This window comes from Anguilla anguilla, chromosome 13 (genome assembly GCF_013347855.1).
Source record: "Anguilla anguilla isolate fAngAng1 chromosome 13, fAngAng1.pri, whole genome shotgun sequence".
Classification (NCBI taxonomy): Eukaryota; Metazoa; Chordata; class Actinopteri; order Anguilliformes; family Anguillidae; genus Anguilla; species Anguilla anguilla.
This window is the reverse complement of record NC_049213.1, coordinates 18,227,583-18,251,318: the sequence shown is the minus strand read 5'-3', so window position 1 is coordinate 18,251,318 and position 23,736 is coordinate 18,227,583. Positions and strand designations below refer to the sequence as shown.

At 42.8% G+C, this 23,736-nt stretch overlaps 1 protein-coding gene across 1 annotated transcript in view; it reads right to left on the bottom strand.

Annotated features, from left to right (window-relative positions):
• Positions 1-23,736, bottom strand: part of LOC118210492 (immunoglobulin superfamily member 21-like) — a 173,585-nt gene that overhangs the window by 5,604 nt on the left and 144,245 nt on the right. The window contains exons 5-7 of the mRNA XM_035386694.1: positions 19,531-19,646; positions 8,320-8,800; positions 3,287-3,387 (exon numbers count right to left, since the gene is read on the bottom strand). Coding sequence (XP_035242585.1) covers positions 3,287-3,387; positions 8,320-8,800; positions 19,531-19,646 — 698 coding nt within the window. The remainder of the gene's footprint in view (positions 1-3,286; positions 3,388-8,319; positions 8,801-19,530; positions 19,647-23,736) is intronic.

Below are 23,736 nucleotides of genomic sequence, written 5' to 3'. Positions count from 1 at the left end.
CATAGCACTGCACACACTTAACACACGTCACGGTACATTTTTAAAAAAGAAGACACATTTCTAAAGCTGAGGCTGACTGAGCTCCGGTCTCTTATCAACGTCCGATATTTCACACATTAAATACGCAAGCGTTCTGCTGCTGCTCTGTCTGATCGTGCCAAATCTGTTGTCTCGCCAAAAAAGCAGTCATGTTGCTGCCAGCCTCCCTCCCATCTTGTGCGTCAATGAAGAATGCAGGGCGCTGTGTTTTTTCAAGGCTATGATGCCATTAGTCTGCTGTTTTTTTCCGGCTTCCTCCACATGGCTTGTTGTTGATCACCAGTCGTAAAGCTCTTCACACAGCTCAAACTACAAGAGCAGTGCAGATTTGGCGCCGAGAAAAAGAAACAAGTTTAAAAATATCGGGCGGTCTGGGGCTTGTCTGAGACTGAGAGATCGGGTCCTGATTGCAAGTCTCTGACTTGTTTACATGACCTGCAGTGGCAGACAAGGGTCCGGTTTGCGGAATTTGTCTACGACCTCCAATAATTTGTCCCAGACAGCTAAATCCTGCTTAAAATTGTGTCTTGTAAGCCCAGCATTACCCTACTCAACACACACTGATACACATCTTTTCTTGTACATTCAGGTGTAAGGTGAATTGCAGATAAAACAAAATGACTCCATTCTGCAGCAGAACTTTGAACTGATTTTAAGCACTTTCATTGAGCTTCACATAGTCCAGATCCCTGCACTTGGTACATTAGGTTTGACAGAAGGCCTTGGACTTGCAGGCTTATCCCTGTATAGAAGAGGCCCTCTTCTCACTACCCCTGTCAATTTCCAACAGTTCCACCTGCTGGACAAGCTCATTTTGAACATTCACATTGGGAAAGCAGTTCACTGGCCAGTCTTTTTTAAGCTGCTGGAGAGTTATGATACGCAATGAGAATTTATAAGTTATTCAAAAATAACAGAAAATCACTAAAATGAATTGACACTTCACACATTCTAAAATAATTTTGTATTATTCTCCTCTGGTTGGTGTGAATCTGGCCAGGAAGCACCATTGTTCATCTGTGACTCTAAGTCTGGGAGATTGATGTATTTTGCAGGAAAGGTCACAGTGAGCTGGGAGTGTTTTTTGTGTTTGTGTGTGTGTGTGTGTGTCTAAATGCATGTTAAAAAGAAAATTCATGATGCAACTGCACGAAATGGTCACCCAAGTGGGTTTCTAGCTTGAATGTGTCCGTTCAGTTTATCAATCAGCTTGTAGGTGAGAATGAGTGAGAGAAAAAATATTGCAAACAAAAATGGTATAAGCCTTTCTCAAGATTGCAACTTTTCCCCTAGATAAGTTGAGACATGGCCTGTGTCACTTGACTGACACCTGCCTGAAGGGTGTGGGTGGGGGGGGCGCCGTCCATGTGACCTTTCGGAAACCGACATGAAATGTCAGTGCTGCCGCATGGCGACGTGCTTCCACATTCACCTTATGACAGCAGTGGAATGAGTTTTTCTGATTGGACGCAGATTCACTGCACCGGGTCACGGCAAGATCACAAGCTAAGTGGTCAGATAGATCCAGTCTTTTCATATATCCCCCATCAGGCTATGAGAGTGTAATTAAGCTGCTCAGTGAAAAAAAACACACATTTTTCCTTCTTTTCTAAATTTTTATTTGAACCATTGAATCCAAACGAGGGGGATTAAATGTAATAGCTCGCCATTAAGCTGCAAGCCAAACGTTTGACACCGCAAGACAGATTTAGACACAAAAAATGACCCAAGGGGATATATTTTACTGTCTTCTCAATGAAAACACAATGCAATGTATTTGTTCATCAAAACTACTACAATCTGATCTAAATTTGAAACAGGGCCAAAGGATGAGAGAAATATGTCTTAAATGTCTATGCATTCGAACCGTGACGGTCCAAATTAGCTCCATGTTAGCCAGGCCTGTTTATAGTTACCATTCTTAACGGTAATCGAAGATGAACTTCAAGTACTCGTAAAGCCGTGTCAGAACGCATAGGGCGAGTCTGCCTGTTCATCAGCATGGGCGACAGCAGGGCCTTTGATCACTGCCTTTCACATAGCTTACCATCAAAAAATAAAAAAATAGAATAAGAAAGCATAATAGCGCAGCTCACCTCCCTGTTCCTTGCAAACCCGCACAAAATAACAAACAGGATTTGCGTTCTGGTTCATCCGAGTCCCATCAGGATTAGAACAATCCACTTCGCACCTGGGCAGCTTCCGTGACCTCTGCTGCCGTATCGTTTCCGTCACAGTGACAGGGGGCTCGCACCTGACCTGTTTGTGTCGGGCGGCTTATTTCTTCTACGCTGTATTTTTTATGACTTTGCCGATAGCTACGCACAGGCAATCTCCCCGCTTGGCTTATTGGCACGGGCAGAAAACCTCCACGCAGGTGTATGCGGTCACTGACCGGCTGACAGGAGACGGCTTACGTGCGACTCAAAGATGGATACGCAGCCGCTGAGTTCGGCTCCGCGTGTCAAAAACCCTGAGAGAGAGTCGCAGACGGCGCGAAGAAACACAAACATCCAGTTTCTCTTCTCAGTCTCTTTTTCTACTTCCTGTTCCCCACAGAAGAGGTGCAAAAAACTATGAATGTTTCCCAGCCAAAAACACTGTATACTGTATGTGTGAGAGCCTCTGACTTGCCCGTCAGCAGCTTTTAGCTGCTTAAAATGGCTGACTTATCACATGAGATTTCATGCTTATATGACACATTCCTGAAATTGTAATCTGTGTGCAAGTGCTAGTTTTCACCATACAGCTTTTCTGTCCATCCATCATCTAACCAACTCTTTCTGGTCAGGGTCATGGGGTGTGGAGTGGGGGGTTGTGGTTTTGGGGGGGAGTTAGAAACGCATGATCCCAGCATGCAATGGGCCAGCGGCAGGAATACACCCTGGACAGGTTGCCAATTCATCGCAGGGCACACACACCTTTCACTCACACACTTATACCAACGAGCAATTTAGACTTCTCAATTAACCTACTGTATGTCTTTGCACTGTGAGAGGAAACCAGAGTACCCGGAGTAAATCCACATGGACATGAGGAGAACATGCAAACTCCACACAGAAAGGCAAACCCTTTCTGTCTGTAGCTGTCATTTATATGGTTGGCTATGGATCAGGCAGGCTCATTCTGTATATTCCCAATTTCCTAAGAATGGTCACTATAGACTAAATCACTGGGACCACAGGCAGCTCTCCGCATCCCGACCAGACAAAGCCCCGCTTTCAAATCTGACCCCTCATCCGCTTACCCCAGTGGATCCTACCTGGAATCCTTCAACGGCGATTCGCACCGTGTCCCCTACCTTCGCCCTGCTGGGGGTCATCTGGAGTTTGGGGCCTTTGGGAGCCGCTGGAAGAGAGGAGAGGAGAGGAGTAAGAGCTCTTATCCCGTAGACTCAGAGAAAGAGATGTGCCAGAAGCCGGTTTACTTGGGGAGAAAATGAATACATTTACTGCCAGTGGAGGTCGTGGGCGGGCAGCCAGGGAGCTGTGAGCTCTCTGATCCAAAGGGCAGAGGAGGATTTACTTCCTTGGGAGAAACAAGGAACTAAATTGGGTGGATACTCATTACTGCAGGAGAGACAGAGCATGCGAGAGGGAACGTACAGGCTGACCGATAAGGAACACTTGGAGAACTAATTCCCCCGACTGCAATTGACATGGGGCCCCAGATGGATTTCATTTGCTCTCTGGGTAAAGGTGTACGCTGCCAGCCAAGAGAGACGATTGTATTCCGACCTTCTTAAGGGGCCAAGGATTTCTCTGCTGTGCCTATAGACCACAGATAAGGTGCGATTTTATTATTTTTTTCCACTTTGCATTCTAAATGTTGACCTTTGACCCTCAGAGTGAATTCTCTCCCAAATCTTCCATCGGAACCCCCCCCGGAATGAATGGAGGGAAAAGAGCGGCCCCTGTGTCGTCCAGTTCTGCTTCATTTCCGAGAGTAACGGCCCTGTGCTTGTAATGGCCCTGGGAATAATACAGTAAAGCAGTGCGCAGTGGGGTAATGGCGGTGTAATTATGCAGGCGCGGGAGCTTGGAGACTCAGCACAGATGTTCCGCAGTGTGTACCGAGGGTTTATTTCTTAATCACAGGGAATTGAATTAAGGCAACGCGACCCATACTGGGGTTGCCATTGTACTGATCGTTCCTGCTCCACCAGTAGCCTTTGTGTCTAAACTCACACCACTAATGAACTCTGCAACCAACACCCCCCCCCCCCACACACACCATCCCCTCCCCTGCACCCCCCAAAAAAAACCTCTCTGTAAATTTCTCCCTTCATGAAGCTGACCACACCTGAGAAGGTAGAAGCCTCTTTTAACTCATCAATCAAAATGTCAGCCACCGAGGAACGCCAAATGAAGCATCGCAGCCAATCGCGTTGCTTGATGATTCTACCCATGGCTGTCGGTTAACGGATCATGATTTCCCTTCTCACGTCTGTGATGCGCATTGAAAATTCGGTCGGCTCATAAATCACACGGCAAGACATGTAGGATATAACGGGGAATCCTTCAGTGGCGTGTTTCTAGTGTGGGACTTCAGATAGAAGGTATCCACGGAGCAAGAAAGCGCGTGACATGTGGGAGAGGTTAAAAGCACTCTCAGACATAAATCAATATCTCCAATCTTAGACAAAGACGGAGTGTTAAACCGAAGAATGAGTTATGGAGGGTCCCTACTCTCTGCCCAGGTATTACCAGACACCATTAAACAACAGACTGGCAGATCTGGGGTTCAAGTTTAAAAACGTGAGCCTATACTTGCATTCAAGTGGCGCACGGTCTGATTTTTGTTGGTGTCTTACGATCCACGGTGCTACAAAAATCATAATGATTAGACAGCGAATAAGAACACATTACCCTTCAGTTTGCTTGAGGCAGACTTTTCTGTGCTGAGCACTCTAAGCTGAAACTCTGTTGACTAAATTTTGCATCGAAATATGTGGCCCCTGCGAATGCGAGGAGGGGTTAGCGCCGTTCTAAGCTCTGTACATTGTGCCCCTTTACATAAATAATGAGACAGGAAATCAGTATTCAGCCAGCCTCGGCTCTTAAGCGTTTGAAAACTCCTAGCCGAATATCTTTTGAATAAACTGCCGCTGCAGCTCGCTCCCAGAGGTGAAGGGTAAGTGCGGGGCGGCGCTGTTGTTCGCGCCTTATCGCGTGTCACAACGGCATTCATTTCACACAGCATCGATCCCGCCTCCTGTCAGCCGAGGGCCGACGTCGGGGCGAGCGGCGGGAGAAAATGCACGTCGGAGCCCCTCCCCCCGTCCCCGTCCCCGTCCCCGTCCACTTTGTCTGAGTTCCGCAGCGACGGGGAGAGGAGCGGGGGGGCGGGGAGCCGCGAGGACGGACAGATCATTTCCCGTCGTCCACCAAATCCGCTGAATAAAACATGACCGCCGAGCCCTGCCGACGGAGGCCGCGGAGCAAGAGGCTGAATTATTGAGACACGCCGGGTTTCACATCAATTCCACGTTCCGCAAAAAAAAAAAAGAAAAACTTTGGGGAAAGGGAGCGGTTTGAGCGTGGCGCTCGGCTCCGGCTGAATTCCATCTGCATGGGAGGCACTGCGGGGGCGGCGGGCGCTCATGAATATTCAGCAGCTGTAATACAACATTGGACCATTGTACGGCTGTCGCTTAGGCTCTCGTGGCGATATTACACTGATGAAAGATTCATCGTTAACGCCGATGCTCCGGTTTCATCTGCTCAACCGGAGCACGGCGGGGGGATCAGGTGATAGGGAATGACGTGGAAGACAACTGTAAGTCCCGTGAGCGCTACGCACTGAAAAGCGAGACGATAACTTGCCGAAAGTTGACCCGAGGAAAATAAACTGTACCGTGCCGCCCTCCAAACCCCCTCAGAGGTGTCAGACTTTGTTTTAAGGAATGGAAATGGCAATCATGACTTAAAGGAGGGTTATCAAATTTTACCGGGATATCCTACATTTACATCCTGGACCGACTGAGGCTCCAGAAACGGCTGTTGACTAACTTCTTTGGAGATGCAACAGCCTGCCGGCAACATTACATACCCAATTAATACAGATACGTCTTAATTATGAAAGCTCAAAAAAAAAGCAGATTGTGAAATTGAATTGCCACAGAAAGGCGATGACTTCATTTGCACATTTCTTACCTAAGGTGCTTAATTTGAGAGAATAATTATTTATAATACATATTTGAAAGAGTGAGGCTTGGAGGAGAATGCATTGAGTTGTATGATCTAAATAAAACCACAACTTCTTATGGTAAAGGTGCTTTAGGTGTATTTCATGAAGTTCCAGAGCTTATTGACAGAGAAAAACGAAATAATAAATCACAGAGCATGTCTACTTTAATACTAATTTCACCAAGTGCATTTAGTACCTCAAGGGTATTATTTAAGATAGAAGTAATGATGTTCTCTGAAGTATGAAATGTTGTTTATTTACGGTATTCTGTTGGAACAGTATGACTTTAAGGTTTTAGAATAAGGTCTGTTAGAAAATAGGCCTGCCACTGCTTCTCCTTCATATCACCTGAGGTTAAAACTCACTCCAGCCGGGTCTGAGAGTGCTTTGAATTTTAAGAGTGTGCCAATTAAAATAAACAAACGCACATTCTTAGTATTCTTGAGAGTGAGCTTTCTGTTGTGTATTCTCAAGGTAACAAAATAAGGATGTCTAATTCTGTTCTCTCCAGCCCTTTAAAGAAGGCACCTACTGATAAATGAATGGCGCGAATTGCTATGGAGACAAAGCCCCGTTGAAATTTAAGTCTCCCACAGATAATAAGCATGCTGTCCTGTTAGGCTCCACTGCGGCGAGTGTGATGTTTTGCCAACACCACCGCTGTGGTATTTTATTTTAATGGAGCTGAAGAGAAATGGCTTCTCTCCTCAGTGGTGATATTCTACGCTGGTTTTGCTTTGCTGTTGTCGTGCAGTGCGCTCTGGGGAAACGCGGTGCATTGTGGGGCCGAATGACAGCAAAGAGAATGTGCCTCCATGCTGTGGAGGAGCCTGGGGCAAGCTCTGCTGGCAGACAGAGATTGGGCCATCTCTACCATGGATCACTAGCCAGCAGGCCCGTCAATCCATTGCCTGCTCCATATACCAGTACGGTTTCGTCATCGTAGTTCAAACAGGGAGACTTGTTCCTACTGTTGTGGCTAGCTCCGGCATTTCCACTGCAATGCCATCTTGTAGAGAATCAGGAAATGCCTCTACGATTAGCTGGGATGATTGGCACCCCTATTGCGGAGTTGGAGGTGCCCTTGTCTGTCAGTGTGATGGACAGCTACCCTGGCAAAGACATTAAAGCACGTTTGAGAGATGAAAAGAAACCCACGGCGCCACGGTGACGAGGCGTGGAAGCGAACGCGCGCGGCAGAAAAACTCCTGCATCGTACGAACCTCAACATGCCTAACCTTTATCGTTGACCTTTCCTCTGTGGACTCCTCACTAGGGACTTGGGAGCTTTGACGTCTTAATGGGACCAGCAGGAGTCCATCTTATTTTTGGAGTGAAATGGAATCAGTGCCTTTAATTCATCCTTGTTCTCCTCAGCCTCTGTGTTTTTTTTTTGAACGGCCGCTAACACATCAGTGGCTCTGTGGAATAGCACTCCCCTTCGTATTCCATGGAGGAAGCATCTTACCGAATTGCTGTAAGTTTACACTCACCTCCCTTTACAAGTTAATTAGATCCTTGATTAAGCAGAAATATCCGAAGCTCACATTTGCAGACGCACTCGAGCAAACAGCAGGAGAGGCGCAGTCCAGTACCGCTGCCTATCGGAGGGCGGCGACACAGCGGTTCCTGCATAACAGCTCGATCGCGCCAGCGTGTTAACATTTTCATTCGATTCCCCTAATTCAGGTTGACTTTTACAATAACGCACGCGAGTTAACTCAATCTAACGACAGACAGCTCAATGAGCCGCCTGTCAGTCACAGGCCTTTCGCATTCCGCGTAAAACCTTCAATCTGCCCGACTAACACAATTAAGCATCAAACAGCACGGCTGCGCTGCTAACAATACAGGTGGAAAACAAATGGGAGGGAGCGGTTATTATGGGGTAAGGAGACAATAGGAGGGGAAGGGGGAGGGGACACGAGGTTTGACATTAAGGGAACGTGCCGCAGGAGGGGTGGAGTGATGTGGATGGGCGGAGGGGACTGACTGCAGGAGGGCTGGGGGATGAGCGTGAGAGTGGCAGGAGTGTGGGAAGGGGACATTTCAGAGCCAAGGTGTCGGGCGGGGTCGCGGTCCCGTGCTCACCTAGCGTGACCTCCGCCTGCATGGGCATGGAGAGCGCGGGGTGCTTGACCTCGCAGCTGAACAGGGCGTCGTTGTCCAGCTGGGGGTTGAGCGTCCAGGTGAGCATGGCGCGCACCTCCACCGTGCCGTCGCTCTGGGGCAGGTGGGCCGTGCTGAAGTAGTAGAGCGGGTCGGAGCTCTGGACCCAGCGCGGGAACTCCCGGCTCACCACCGTCTCCGGGATGGTCTCGGTGGCGGGGCTGGGCTCCGAGCCCGGCGCGCCCGGGGTGAAGCCGCGGGCGGGGCCCTCCGTGTACGAGCGGGCGGCCTTCCCGTCCAGGTCCAGGAGGGACAGGGACCGCTGCATCTTGGTGTCGTCCAGGTCGCGGCTGATTAGCGGCCTGGCGCCCCTGACCCCCGCCGAGCCCCCGCTCTCCCCTGCAGCTGGGGGCTGGGCGTACGGAATAACGTCTATGAGCTCCCCGTCCCGCTTAAAGTACACCTACGGAGGGAGAGGGGAAGAGTCAGTGTCTTGCCATTCTGTGTTTTAGCCACACTATCCTGTTTGCTATACTAGTGAAGCTCATTTGAATTCATTACTATTGAACTGAACCCTTATGAGGGGTACACATTCAGGTCACTCACAGAGCGATACAAACTGGACAAACAGCACCACTGTTCAGCTAACCCACACATAGTTACACTTGCTACCACTTAATACCTCCTCTACAATGAGCACAATGTTTGTCCTTAATAAGATCATTTGAATGGTGCATGCTGAGCTAACCAGCGTGAAGAAGCAGAACCATTAACATGCATATCTAAAGACAAGTAGCCATGGAGAAATCTAGCTTAGTTCTTGTATCAGCCTGCATGTGAACTACTTTAGAAACATCTGTGTCACAGCCTTGTTTGGTGCCTGTGTTCGTCTTGCTTGCTTTTGGTATTACAGGAGCTATCGCATTCTTCAATCTGCGTATTAGGATTCCCACTGATTTGCTCCCTTTTCGACACACGCCCTCCAGTTATTTGTATTAAAATTGGGATTAAGAAAAACTGCCACTGGCACAGCTGTTTGTGCCCCTCCCTTTTTCCCCCCCACTGTCCTCATTTTGAGTTTTTATGTATTTTATTTTATTTTTTCCCCCCAATGCAGCTCAGTCTTGTTTTGAGACCTTCGGATATTTGAATTCAATACCCATAATATCAGTGTCATTACTTTACACACTGCATTTCACTCACAATACATTTGACTGTGTTCATTTACTTCTTGTAGTAAATGAATGGTGATGTCCCGGTGATGTCTGTGGGTCACAGAGCAAAAGTGACTTCAAAAGTAGGTAACATTCAAACAAGCAACTACACAAACACCTTAGTTGCCTTGCAGATGTCTTTGTCATGTGCATCAAAAATGGTTAAAGGAGACATTTCCGCTGAGATTAGATATACGATAATTCAACTGCACAAGGAAGGTGAAAGTCAAAGGAAAATAAGTGAAAAAAACTGGAGATTCCAAAAATGAAGTTCAAAAGATTACTGCGGGAGAAAATGGAGAAAATGGGACTCCTAACACCGTGCAAGAACTGGCAGACCACTATCACCATCACAAAGACAGTACTTAACAAAAACAAAACATCAAGCTCCACTCTTGCTTCAGATCTAAAGACATCCAGGCGAGGTCCTGTCAGTCCTTCAGACAACTCAATGGTATGGATCTGAAAGGATGTAGAGCCATCACAAAGCCACTACTGAGAAAAGGAAATGGACAAAGATTTGCAGTAGTACACTGAAACTGAACTCCTGAGATGTGGAGTAGGGTTTTAGACTAATGAGTCTAATTTTGAGATTTTAAGAAGTAAGAGAAGGCAGTATGTACACCACTGAAGCAATGAAAGACACTCAGAACCATGTCTACAACCATCAGTCAAGCATGGTGGAGGATCAGTGCAAGTTTTGGGTTGTATAACAACATCTTGTGTTGGTGATTTGGTTTTGATTGAAGGGCATCATGAATGCTGATAAATACAATCAAATCTTAACATATCATACAATACCCTCTAAACAGCATTTGTTTGGAAGCAAATTAATTCTACAGCATGATAATTACCCAAAGCAGACTGCTAAAGATCAAGCTGCTGGTGTTCTCAGAACAATGGACCGTCCACCCCAGAGTCCTCACCTCAACATCATTGATTATGTTTGGGATTATGTTAGGGTGTTTACAAAAAACTTGAAAAATATCCCTGAAGATTTCTGTGAAAAACTGAAAGCAAGCCTCCAAAAAGAATTGCAGGTGTAATAAAGGGTGGATACACTAAATAAAGATTTTTTATTGATATTGCACATAGCTGGGGAGGTTTCTGTGTAATTGGTGTTAAATATATGTTTGCTGCACTATTTTCTGTCACTGAAAAATAAATAACTTGAATGTAATGGCTGTTTTTTTTAAAAATGTACTTTTCATTGAAAAGTACATAAAAGAAAGGGTGGTCACTGACTTTTGCACAATACTATATATATATATATATATATATACACACATACAGCGAGAGAGAGAGAGAAAGAGAGATTTTTTCCTCTAGATTGTTGAGGCATGCTTTGGTGTTGCACTAGCTGAGGGAGGATCACTGGATCACTCTGCTTGGTAAATATGCGTAATGAGTGTGAACAAGTGTGACGTATAGCACCCTGCTGGGGCTGAGTTCACAGGAATGGCAGACACTGAAGACCTGAGGGAAGACTGCTGGCTGTGTTCCATTGGTTCTGCTGGTGCTCAGTGTTCCCAGGGCTCCTACAGTTTAAAGGGATATTTCATAATCAACCTACTATCCTCCATTGTTAGTTTGTGTTTTAAAACGATTAATTTCGGCAAGGTTGCAAAAATGAATGGGAGTGAACGGGAACCGGAAAACTGGGAGGAACGGAAAACAGGAACATCTGATGTTGCTAGCATTCACACTGCACAAATACAATGGGGTAAGCTCCACAAAATGACTTGCGTCATACCAAAGTATGCCCAGTGTTTCTATGGCTCTGTGTTCCAGGGGCTCTTGCAGTGCTCTTTGTTTTTTCCTTGCTACCAGTTTATCTCCTGAAGAGAGCCATGGACCTGAAAGCAGTGCTGCTTTGCACCCTAAAGTGATGCATTTATGACCTGGGGACTGTATGAGTCACTTTCTGATTCATAAAAACCACTGTTTCCTCTTGATCTACAAAAACATGGCTTCAAACAACAATTTGTTCAATTTAAAAGGTAATATTCTGGAACAGATAAAGTTGTGGAATGCATAAAAACCACACTTCACAATCTTTCCCACAGTTGTGTCACTACTTGTCCAATTTCTGTAACTGGGCATTCAGTTTGGTGATGCTGAGATATTCCAATCAATTGTGCACTCCCTCTCCTGACCAGTGGGTGTCACTACAGATCCTATTTAACAGAAAGGGACCTCACCTACAAAATCCAAAAAAAAAAGAATACCTATTCCAATTCCAATTCCATTTCCCTTTGAATATATTTTCTATTGTCAGATGCATTTCTCAATAGGTTACTATTCTATTTTGGTAGTTCTGTTAGACCAACAACAGCTGGATAAATAAAGAACACAAAGAACACCTCACGGCTGGTACAGCAGCTGGGGCGCTTGGCTTTTCCGACAGGCCAGGACTGAATGACAAACGCTCCCGCATCTCCAGTCACAGATACAGCCAGTGAGATTTCTGTCTTATGACCAGTTTCCATACTGGTCCACATGGTGCTTAGAAGGTAAAACACACACTACACGTGACTTTCAACGATTTAAAGTAAATATGCTCTCAGAGAAACGATCTGTGATCATCTGCCCCTTGATGGCAATTTCGAGTAAAGCCGCTTGTATCCAGCGCAGATGAGGGGTAAGAATTATTTCATGCTGGTAGACGGTGTGGTAGCAATGCCCTAGTTATGTCAAACAGGCAAAGGATCTGACAGTTCTATTTGAAGCAAATGTTTAAGAAAAGTGCAATAATTGAATAGCTAAAGTAATATAGGAGCATGTCACAGGTTCCCATCATATCCATTTTTATTATTTTGAATGGTAATAGGCTGAATCTGGGTTTTCATATCACAGTGGAAATTCCATTATTCCTACTTGTAGCTGACAGTGGTACGCTTGTCAAGAAATAGCATTTGTCAAGAAATAATTCTATGCTGTATCAGCCAACACGTCACGCACGGATATTCCCACACATATACATTTATACGTGACTTTAATGGAAAGTGGTTCTCCACATAAACAGCCATACCAGGCAGTTTAACAAAAACTGTTCAGGCAGTTTGGTGAAACTTGGGAGGGACAAAACATGTCTTGTTTTCGATTAATAACCAGTAATGAAAGCACCTGCACCCTGCACATAGCCAGGGTTTCCATTTAAAATTCAGTTTGTTTGCAAGCTTGATAATAACCTTGCCCTTGCCCAAATGCCCTTTAAAAACAAAAATCCCATCAGGATGCATCACACAATTGCCTGACGGATGATCATTTCTATAGCTACGACCAGCTAGAAATCTGAGCTGGGTCTCGACCCTTTCTTAATTATCTCCTAACGTGGTCATTATTATTCATCATTCTCCCTCCTTACAATCAGCAAGTGCTTGCTTTCAGAAGGAGTCAGGATTGGTGTGACACCGGAGCTATTACTGTTATTTGAAAAGCTTGTGCTGGTGGCACAAGATTGAGACAATTTCCCAAAGCAAACACTTGGCCTTTTCAACACAAAAACTGAATTTAAATGGGAAAAGAAAAAAAAAAGAAAAAAAAAAGAAAAGTGTTGCAGAGCTACTTTTCACAACACGGATAATCACCACATATTTTGTGGCTTGCACTAATTTTTAATTGTTTCCACAAATTGGCACGTAATTACTGCACTACTGAATTTTTACAAGGTAATTCATTTATTGGGGGATTAAAATTTAAGCATTCTGTGGTAGTGTGTGAAATGAGAGCTGGTGAAGCAAGCATGCAGTCCTCTTTCATATTGAGATTACTCTGTGTTGTTTTTGTGAAAGTAAGTGTATCTATCTATATATAAAAACACACACGCGCATGCACCCACACACACACACCAAAAAAAGATCTGCTCTTTATTATTTACCATGATTGATTACTGTGCAGAGAAATAGTACCCCGTGCCTTCATATGTACTTAGTACCCCTCAACCAATCACAACGCAGTCCTCTAAAGGTCAATAGTACTACTAGTTCTACAGGGTGGCGAGTGTCAATTGAGGGAGAATGTTATCTTTGTCGCCTGTGAGAGATAACAGGTGTGTCATATGAAGTAAACGATACAGTGTTGAGCAAATCCACCCTGTCCCTTGTGGGATGAGGCCACCTGTGACCTGCCACAGCAGATCACCAGTTCCGACTGGCTAATGACATAATCCATGTGGAACCCGCAATGTTTGTATCATCAAGACACGAGAGCATTAGGAGGACTCGCTCTGTGGCATCTTTCCGCTTCGGCTTCTTTTTGGATTTCGTTGGTAACTGCACCTCAGCCTTCCAGCGAAATGCTCTCTATCCAAAAGCAAAAGCACTTCTGCGCTTTATACAAACTCCACTGGGAGCTGGCCATTGCCTGGGGAATGACACCATTTCATTTACCATCCCACTAGAAATAAGAGAAAGGAAGAGAGTACTACTTTTGTAGAATACCCTCAACACAGGATCATGTTTATATTTTGTAAATATCTATCTTCTTCCAAGGTGTGCTTTCTGCTTTTCTAACAATTTGTACGTAAGCTTTATCAGAGTATATCCCCCTGTCCTTCATAAGGCAACAAAAGATTCCTCTTAGATATTCTTTAATTTTTCAATCTCACATACCCAACCCACTGAAGCCAGACTTTATGAATTCAGAAAACTAGCTCATGGCAAGAGATGAGCAATCAGAGCTTGCTTATCTAGCAGCAGACAGTCTAGGTCGATAGTGGTCCCCAGCAAGAGATCCATGGCTCTCTCTCATAGCATGAAATGCATAAGGCCTGATTTTTGGGTCATTTTGTGACTAGACTGTAGTGCACCTGCAGCACTACACATAATGAAAACGTTTGATTAAGCAGAATGAATGAACTGTGGTGGAGGCTTGGTTTCATAATGGCCAATCAGATAAGCTGGTTTCTTCAACAACACTGCACAAATGCTATAAGCAAAGTTATAATTTTGTCAAGTCTGATACCACATGTGGATTTATGCCACTTCAAAAAAACCGCTTAGGGAAAATGATGCTGTCAAGATGGAAAACTGGGACAATTCTTTCATCCTAATGAGATATAAATCTAAAGTATTGGGTTATTTGTCATTTTTCTGTTTTATTATAATTGGCAGTAGATGTTTACCAGCCTACACTACTTCATTTTACATTAATGAGAAACCTAAATACAAACAAAATTAGACAAAGAAGTCTGTTTCAGCACAACTGCTAAAGAATACAATTAGGAAAAGCAAAGAATTGACTAACTGTAGTGGAATACAAGACGCAATCAATAAAGCTATAGCTACAGTATATCCAAAGAATGAAAAATATGTTAAAACAAAAAAGAGAGCAGAGTTTATTAGCCCTACCCACCTAAAATAGCTGTGCAGAAGACATGCACAAATTTAAGCAACAGAATAAAACAAAATAAATAATTACCCATATGATTATCAACATGTAAAACAGAGTAGAAGAATATGGTATTTGGACTGTTTTTGGGTTTTCTGAAACTCATTTTCAGCGAGGAGGGTGGGTTTGCCTGAGGAAACCGTGCAATTGCCTCTACTTTGTTTTATGTGTTAATACACATCTAGATTGTGCTTTTATTTGTGTTTTTTTCTTTTGAGTACATTTGAGCACATTACTGTGCAATCCTTATAGTTAGAGTGCCTTAAGACTGGGAACTACTAATAAACTCTGCACTGTTGTCTGATTAAAAAATAAAAAAAATACAGAATAAAACCAAAGTTAGCCAGTCTCTGAAATTGGCCATGTTCAGAAAGCACAATGAAAAATCTATTTTGATTACAGCAAGTTTGACTTTTTATTAATTTAAACAAAAGTGACAACAAAATGGGAATAGCTAAGTCAACAATACAGTAACAGTTTTGTAACAGTTCCAAGGATCTGAATACTTTAAATTGGTAAAAGAGTTTAGAAATGGTTTCACCTCCATCTAAAATTTTTTAGTTTAGTAATTTTTTGTAAATTACTTGAATCACATTTTTCACTTTCCTTGGACATCTTACAGTCTCATACACTTATATAGTAGATGGTTTAAGATTAAGAGGAATAAATACCCTGTGTGTGGTAAGAGGAATAAATTATCTGTGATCTTAGCTGGATAGTAACCCTTGATCTATTATTAGCATTTCCTCCCCTTTTTATTATAATTTGAAGTAGTAACACTTGTTTGTTCACATGTTCGAGTTTACCTGACTATTTTAAACAAAATATGTATTCTCCACTTCACTTGCATTTCATTAATGCACTGCATTGCAGCCAATGGGCCCATCACATTCAATCGAACTGTGAAGAATCCAAAAGTAGCTTATACGATTAGGCCTTATCAATATAAAGCTCTTGTACAAAAAGGCAAGCACTAAAGCAAACATTAAACTCATACAAATAATGTTCCATTCAGAAGTAACTTAAATACTACTGAAATTAAACGAGGAGTGTATGTCTCAGCTCTATTACACTATCACTATTAAAGGCTAGAATTGAAGATCCACTCAAATAGCTATCTATATCCAAAAAAGAATGAAAAATACATTAGGACTTATTGCAAAAAATTGTAATTTCTTTAATGAGCAACAGCACCCACTAAATACAGTTACACAGTAATCTTTGTCTGATATCTAAAGAATTAACATAGCACAAATGTTTCCTTCAACACCCCAAGCCTAGCCCAAACATTCAAGACTACTTTGAAGCAATTTGGAGTTACTTTGGAGAAGTGGAATGTGACGTCACGGCTCATAAAATATGTTTCTTAAATCTTAAAGCCATTGCAGCACAAATGATCATTTTGGGGGGAACACAAAGCAGCATAAAGTACTGGCAATACTAGTGGTGAAGCACATTTGTGCTACAGTTGTCACCATGAAAAGCGATGAGCATAAGAGTAAGAGTTTTGTTCACTGAGAGTGTTTCTTATTTTTCCATCCTGTCATGTCTCCACATACCGACAGCTTTCTGTCACAGAAATGCACCTCCAGCAGCGCAGCTTTGTATTTAACCCCCGAAACCTTTTCTTCCATACTCAACCCTGCATGAATTGTATGTTTCCTATGAATGCCTAAGCTTTAAAATGCCTCTGTATTGAGTCTGTTATCTGGTATTTGTCTGATTGGGGATGATTTACCTTGAACAGAGAGGATTACTTGGACATACTTTGAAAGAACTAGGACGATCCTTGTCTAATTGTCAAGTAGTTTGCTGTAAAGGCATTTCATAGTTCACATGCTGCATTGGTAAATAAGTCACAGAAATAAAAAAAAAAAAAATAAATAAACCTTTGAGGAGCTTTGTTTCCATACCAATCTTAATCCTCAGTTTTTTCAGGTCATGCAAGGGCATCCTTCTGAACGGTAACAGTTAGTGTTTTGCAAAGTACACATTTTCCCTTCAACAGTTACAGTACGTGTCAGAGCAGCTTAAAACACAAGATTTACACAGTCAATCCACAGTAAACATTTTCAGGGCTTCTTGCCATATGAGAAGACAACTGTCAGAAATGTCTGTAAAATTCGGTCAAAATGTATTTTAGTTGCACATTTATTGAATGCAGGTAATAAACTCAAAAACATGCCACAAGGTGATAAAATTGATTACAGTGCCGGGCCAGAGGGTTCTGGGTTTGAAACTGCCCTTTTGCCCTTGAGCAAGCTACTTCATCCACCGTTGCCCCAGTAAAAACATTCAGCCATATAAATGGGTTGCTGAAGGCATCATGAAGTGAAACTGCGCTCACCTTGACTAAGGCCATCTTTTTTTGGCAGGTAATGAAATGTTATGATCACTCATTTGCTTTGTGTGTGCCTTTGTGCAACCTAGTTAGATTTGAGTATTAATAAGACAGGGGCAGTCTGAACGACCCTCCCCCCCTCCCCCCCCCTCCCCCCGCCTCTAAGGGAGGGCAGAGTGAGTACTGTCAACCATCTGCAAGAAGTAGTTAACGGTCAGTGGTATGGTCAGTGGCTCAGTAAACAATGTCATTTTAAATGAGCACCCGTTCACTTCTTTAGGAGACAGGGATGAATGTGGGGAGGTGGAAATCAGATTGACCTTTCCCTGACCTCTCACCTGGCGCCTAATTGGTCCAGATGGGGCAGAGATAGACCTGGAATACATTAGCGAGCCTCCACAGATAATGATTAATGGCCCAGAAAAAGTTTCATTAACAAGTGTCTGAGGATATAGGACAGTATATGTGCTCCTGTCCTGAAGAACCACAATACTGAAGGGGCTTAATAATAATACCAAATATAGCTGCAAACAATTTTTTAGGATGATTTAAGTGCCAACAATATGAAAATGTACAAAGGCACTGCACATATGTATGTACAACTTTAATTTGGTTGATTGTAATAATCCAATTTTAATAAGGTTGATTGGAATAATCACATAATTTAAAAATGGTAAGACATTTAGAAGGGTCATTCATACCACACCACAAAATCATTGTAAATCATTTGAATAGCAGTGTTCACAATACAACAGTATGTTTAGTTCACAGATTAGTAGAATATTTCTCCAATGATAAAATATGTTCAACCAGTTAAAAGTATAAATCAAACTGTGCTCGAGATGATAGTGGCAGACTGTCAGCACTAGTTTGTCATCTTGGATGATATTTCAAACAAATTTATCCTCATTGCAAAATAGATGATTTCTTAGAGAAGTTAATATCAGAGAAGAGCCCAGTCATTTATTGTAAAAAATGACAAGCCTTTCAAGGATGCACTTAAAAAGAAAGATGCCTTGGAAGCAAATTGCAAGTCATGTATGGGAATAAATATGCTAGTTGGGAGCAATTGCTATAGTAGGCAGAGGTTAGCTAACCTAGTCAATACCCTGGCAAACTTTGATAACGTCTGACATTTTCAATAGATAATATTCCATATTACCCTATTACCTTCCTCTATAACCAAGGTACTTTTAATGTTTGGGCAAACGAGCATAGCTATCGCTATTTTAAAGATTAGTTGCATACTGAGGACCACAAGTGTCTGTCAGAGCTCACAACACATATTGAAAAACTCCAGCGATGTAACACCAACTAAAAATTTCCATGTTACATTTTAGGAGAAATGGCATTACAGGGAAACTGTAACAAATTTCAACTGAGCAGGAAGTAAGCAATCACAAAGAGTGGCGATGCAGCAAAACCTGAAATAACCTACAGTTTTTCCAGTCAGATGGCCTTTATTATCCCGCGCCCAGTGTACAGAGAGTAACTTCAAAATGTTACCGAGGAAACGCAATCCCAGACCGGCACCCTGGCACATGTGTCCACTTCCAATGGGTGTTCTTGTCACAAACCTCAAAGCTTGGCATACTGTTTGGTAATTAACCAATTCGAAACATGTACTACCCAGGTGATCGCCAATATCTAATACCTGCGTGAGGTCATCTAGTCCCTTTATGCATTTTAACACGGTATGACTGTGTATAAACTATAAGAATATATAATAACATGTTTTCTTGGTCCTAAATTGTTACGACAGTTGAGCTTCAAGTATAAATTATCTGGTGTGGACGCTGCTCAATGATAAAACAATATTGTCCCTGTTATAGTTATTTTTATAGGTCACAGTGTGAACAGAGCTTCTGAGTGTTATACTCTAACTCAGAATTGAAGGTCAGATAATTAACAGCTTTTGTCGCTGCAGCCATGGCATCCAAAGAACAAATTAGTGAAAATTGCAAGTCAATAAATGAAATTATCTTAAGAGATATGTACTAACAAAATTAATTGATTGGCTTGCTGTCATATTAACCGCTGTCATATTGTTTGAAAAGATGAGCATCTGAAGAACCATGTACCTATGACGATTAGCCCAATAATAAAAATAAAAATAAAATAAATAATAATAATAATAATTATTATTATTGTTATTATTATTATCATTATACACTGCATCTAAATAACACCATCCATAAACTGTTTTCACAGGAAACCATGATGGATTAGCTTGCTTAACAGGCTCACCGTTGGTTCGGGTTTTCCACCAGATACGATGCACATCAGGGTGAAGTTCTGTGCCTGGTACCGACTGAACGGGGCAGGGGTGTCTGCTGCAACCACAGAGATGGCCTTAGGAGGTGCTGTGGAGGATGCAAGTGAAAATGACATCACTTAAATTCGCACAAGGGATTCACATTTGATTTTACAATCTAATACGAGCTATATTAGAAGTATTAAAATTTAGGCAAAACAATACTGGTCAAAAAAGGTCAAAATGACATTTGGTTTCATATCAGTGTACCATCTGAAGAAAAAGAAAGACAGAAGAGAGAAGGAGTAATTTTAAGGTTCATCCTGATGCAATCCAGCTTTCTCCTTCTGGCTGTAATCATGTGCTCTGCATGGAGCAGACTCACACTGTTTCAGATTCAGAAAGAGAGCAGGATAGAGAGAGAGGGAGACCGGGAGAGAATACTAAAGGAGAGAGAAAGACAGAGAGAAGGGCTGGGAAGTGTAGGAAGTGGAGCAGATCCACAGTAGATTAGCTGGCTGCTGTGAGTAGAGGATGCAGGAGTCTCTTGGGCAGAGAGAGAGAGAGAGAGCACTAAGGGCAAGACCGGTGCCAACATGCTTGGGAGGCGCCCCTTGTGGCCAGACGCTGCCAGTTCCAAAGCTGGTGAACTGTAACTTTTGTGGCATTGGGCTGGGGCATGGGGGGTGTGGGCAGTGAAATCTGCACCCCGTCCCACCACTTGCAACATCATAAACATGAGACCAAGTCAGCGTGAGACGCACTCAGAATGGATAAAAAATTAAGAGTAACCCCACTCTCACACTTTGGGAAAAGCAATTCTCAACACAACAGCCCCCACGGCAAACAATATGTGCCAAGTAGGCCGCAATTACTAGTAAGACAGTGGCAGAGAATGCAGGAACAGGAAAAGGACTCAGACAATGAACAGGTTCTTTCCCGTAGGCTGTATGACACTGTAGTGCTCTAACACCATTACAAATATCCTGCTTTGCATTTGGTTTCAGCCGCAAGACCCTCATTATGGCATTAGAGGAATAAAAAGTCAATTGGAAGCCACCAATATATTAAAAAAAGGAAAAATGACAAATGAAATTTATATGTTTTTTTCAGCTGGCTTTCCTGCCAGAGCGAGATCATTTCATTGGTAGGTTCTCGCCACTGAGTTTCTCCTGATTCTCAGTCAAACATTCTTTGCAGGAGGGCATTAGATATTCTGCCTGCTGCATTAATATATAAAACACTTCCTGAGAATTCTGTTTTACTTCCTTCCTGCGGGACGCCGTAACTTGCCATGGGGCCGAGCGGCGTCTGGTCGGGATTCACGAGTGTAGATGAAGGGGCCACGTCTGATCAGAAAACCAGGCTGGAAGGGAGGAGTCCCCAGCAGGAACCACGGAAGCAGATTTTCTGATTTGATAGAAACACGCGTCGAACAACTTGCTGCGGAAATGTTCGATGTAAAAAAAACCAAGCATTTACTGGCATAGCTTTTAGGTCTAAATCGATTCGTAGCGGTGCAACGGCATGCGACGGTTAATAAAGGGAGTATAAAAAACAAAGTGCGCTAGCCTCGGTGTTCTCGCTGCCTTTCCCGTTAATTGCTTATTGATGGAGCGCTGCGTGGCTGGTAATAAACGGCGAGGTGCGATCAGTCGATTGAGACGTCCGTCCGCTACAGGAACACGCGCACAAATCAGCTCGCGACTATCGGCCTTGATTAAAAGTTCCTTTCAGTAATACAGAAAAGTCTCAAATAAATAAGTCGATTAAGGTGACTGGAACAGAACGTGACCAATTCACCAGATGAAGGAAGATACTGATGGGTTTTATGGTGGTGATGTTGATGCTGTTTGTATTTTTCGTCTGAACTTGTTTACCAATGAGTCCAACTAACGCACTATAAGTCCCCTACGCAATTTTCTCGGGTATTTTAATTCTTATTACAGGTAATATCAAATAAGTGAGCCAGAGGTAGAAACTGGTTTGGTAAAGATGCTAACGGGGTAGAATGCAGGGTTATTTATGTGTCTGGTTTCGTGAAAACAGTGACCCTGTATACCCTGTTTTAAAATGCATTTCGGTGATCCGAACACAAGTGGACAGCCGAGACACATCGCTGTTCACACCTGTGTCTATCATGCATCTCCAAGGTGTCCAGCTGACCACTTGTGTACAGATTTCGTTACTGCCTATGTCTCTTCCGCTAGAAGGTCGCCAGACAAGCGCCAGATTTGTTTTCGCACGGGCTAACTAAGAAAACAAAAATGTTTCAAGTACTAATATACATGTACATTCCAACTGTTGAGATTGGTAAGACAAAGTCATTTGCGAATTGCAAAACAACCACCACGTCCTGCATTGATGATGTATTTTCCTGTTACGTCCTTGTCGGGGACGCATCAGGACGCATTAGCATTTACACTATAAAAGACATGTGGACAAATGCGTCCCAGACCACCTCGGCAAGTGGTTTGAGTGATCAGATCACAATGCATCTTGGTGGTCGTTTACACTTGTATTTAGCGCTGTCTACTTCCGATCCGATCGCCCAAGATGCACTTTAAAACCAAGTGTAAACAGGGTCAGTGAGAGTGAGGCTGGATTACATTCCTGTTCCATGCAGATGTATTACTTTGACAGCCTTAGGGGCGATTGGGAAAAGAAAACAAACAAGTTAAATTTAGAAATGATCAACTATAAGTAGTGGTCCACAGCTCTGGTCATGAAATACTTTTTTGGTTCCGGTGTTTCAGGTGGCTCATATATGCAAAGGGAAACACTTGACCGTTCTCGATAAAAGGTAAATATCGAACATCAGTGCCTGGGGGAGAAATGTGTGTAGAATCACAGAATGATGGGGAACTCTTGCTTAAACAACTAAAACTTCTGCAGTCGAGTATCATAAAATAAGAAATAAAAGAATATATTTGTCAAAGTAAATTAACAATACATACTTTAAAAGCTTCTTAAAGTGTGAAACTTGAAAATTTGTGATGACTTCATTTTAACCTCTATTGACAGGAGTTCTTAAGATGTCAAGCCATTCAATTATAGAGCAAAAATTGGGGCGTATTCAAATAAGCCTCAATAAAATATTTAAACTGATTAAAAGCAAGTCCCACCATGCTTGGCATACAATTTTCAAACACAACAACCTCTCATTTAATCCTCCCCTGGATTAAAAGAACATCCCAATGTGATAGCAGTTAAATCCCGCATATTCCATTTAATTGAACTTAAGTTGTGTCTATTGTTGGAGGCTTTCGTATTCAGATGATTTTTGTGTATTCTCCACAAAGCCCTTCTATGCCAGAGATGTATTGTGCACAAAGCAAGGTTTTCTTGACTTTTCTACAACCTATTTTGCATAAAAGAAACTTTTTCACCGACTTGTCTGATGAAACAAGGGCAAGCAGTTTCCTTTCCCTTAGAACCAGCATCACAACTGACTACTGATGTTTCTAAAAGACTGGTGCACAAGGCACTGAGAGGCTGGAGATCAAAAAGGAGAATTCGAGTATTTTAACTTTTACCTCCTTATTTCAAGAGACAAGTTCAGAAGAACATCCGCATGTGTTTGGGATTTTATTTTATTTTTTAACTTATGAAAGAAAACTTGAAGCAGAATATTATATAATTTCTACAGAGTGAGAAAGTGAGTTGTGTGAGTGATGACCGCAGATGATCATATTACCGTCACGTGCAAACGCAGTTTAATAATACATTACGTTTTCAGTGCGCTTACAGTGCAACAGAAACATGAAGAACGTGTTCATTGCCAATGCTTACACTGTAACATCACAAAAATCACACTTTTTACCACTTACAAAAAAGACAGATTTACATTTTAAATATTTACTTGTGTTCAATACTGTCTAGGGTGGACGAGTTAAAAGAAGAATGTCCAACATGCCTTTTTTATCCAGAGGCAGTTTATTTACAGCTCAGGAACATCAGCTACCAGAACAACCCCAATTACAATAATTGTATCAACATTAAGTTGCAAGGCAGCTGTAAATTAAAGCACTAAACACTTGTGCTCAGTTACCAGGGAAGATGAGAACCACAGCTCCATATGGGCAGTATATCTGTGCTGGTCTATGGGCGATCCTGTGGCTTCTGCTTGCCTGGCAATCCGAGAAGAAGCCAAGCCAAACATGGACACAGGCACAGACTCAGTACGCGGTGGTCTTGTT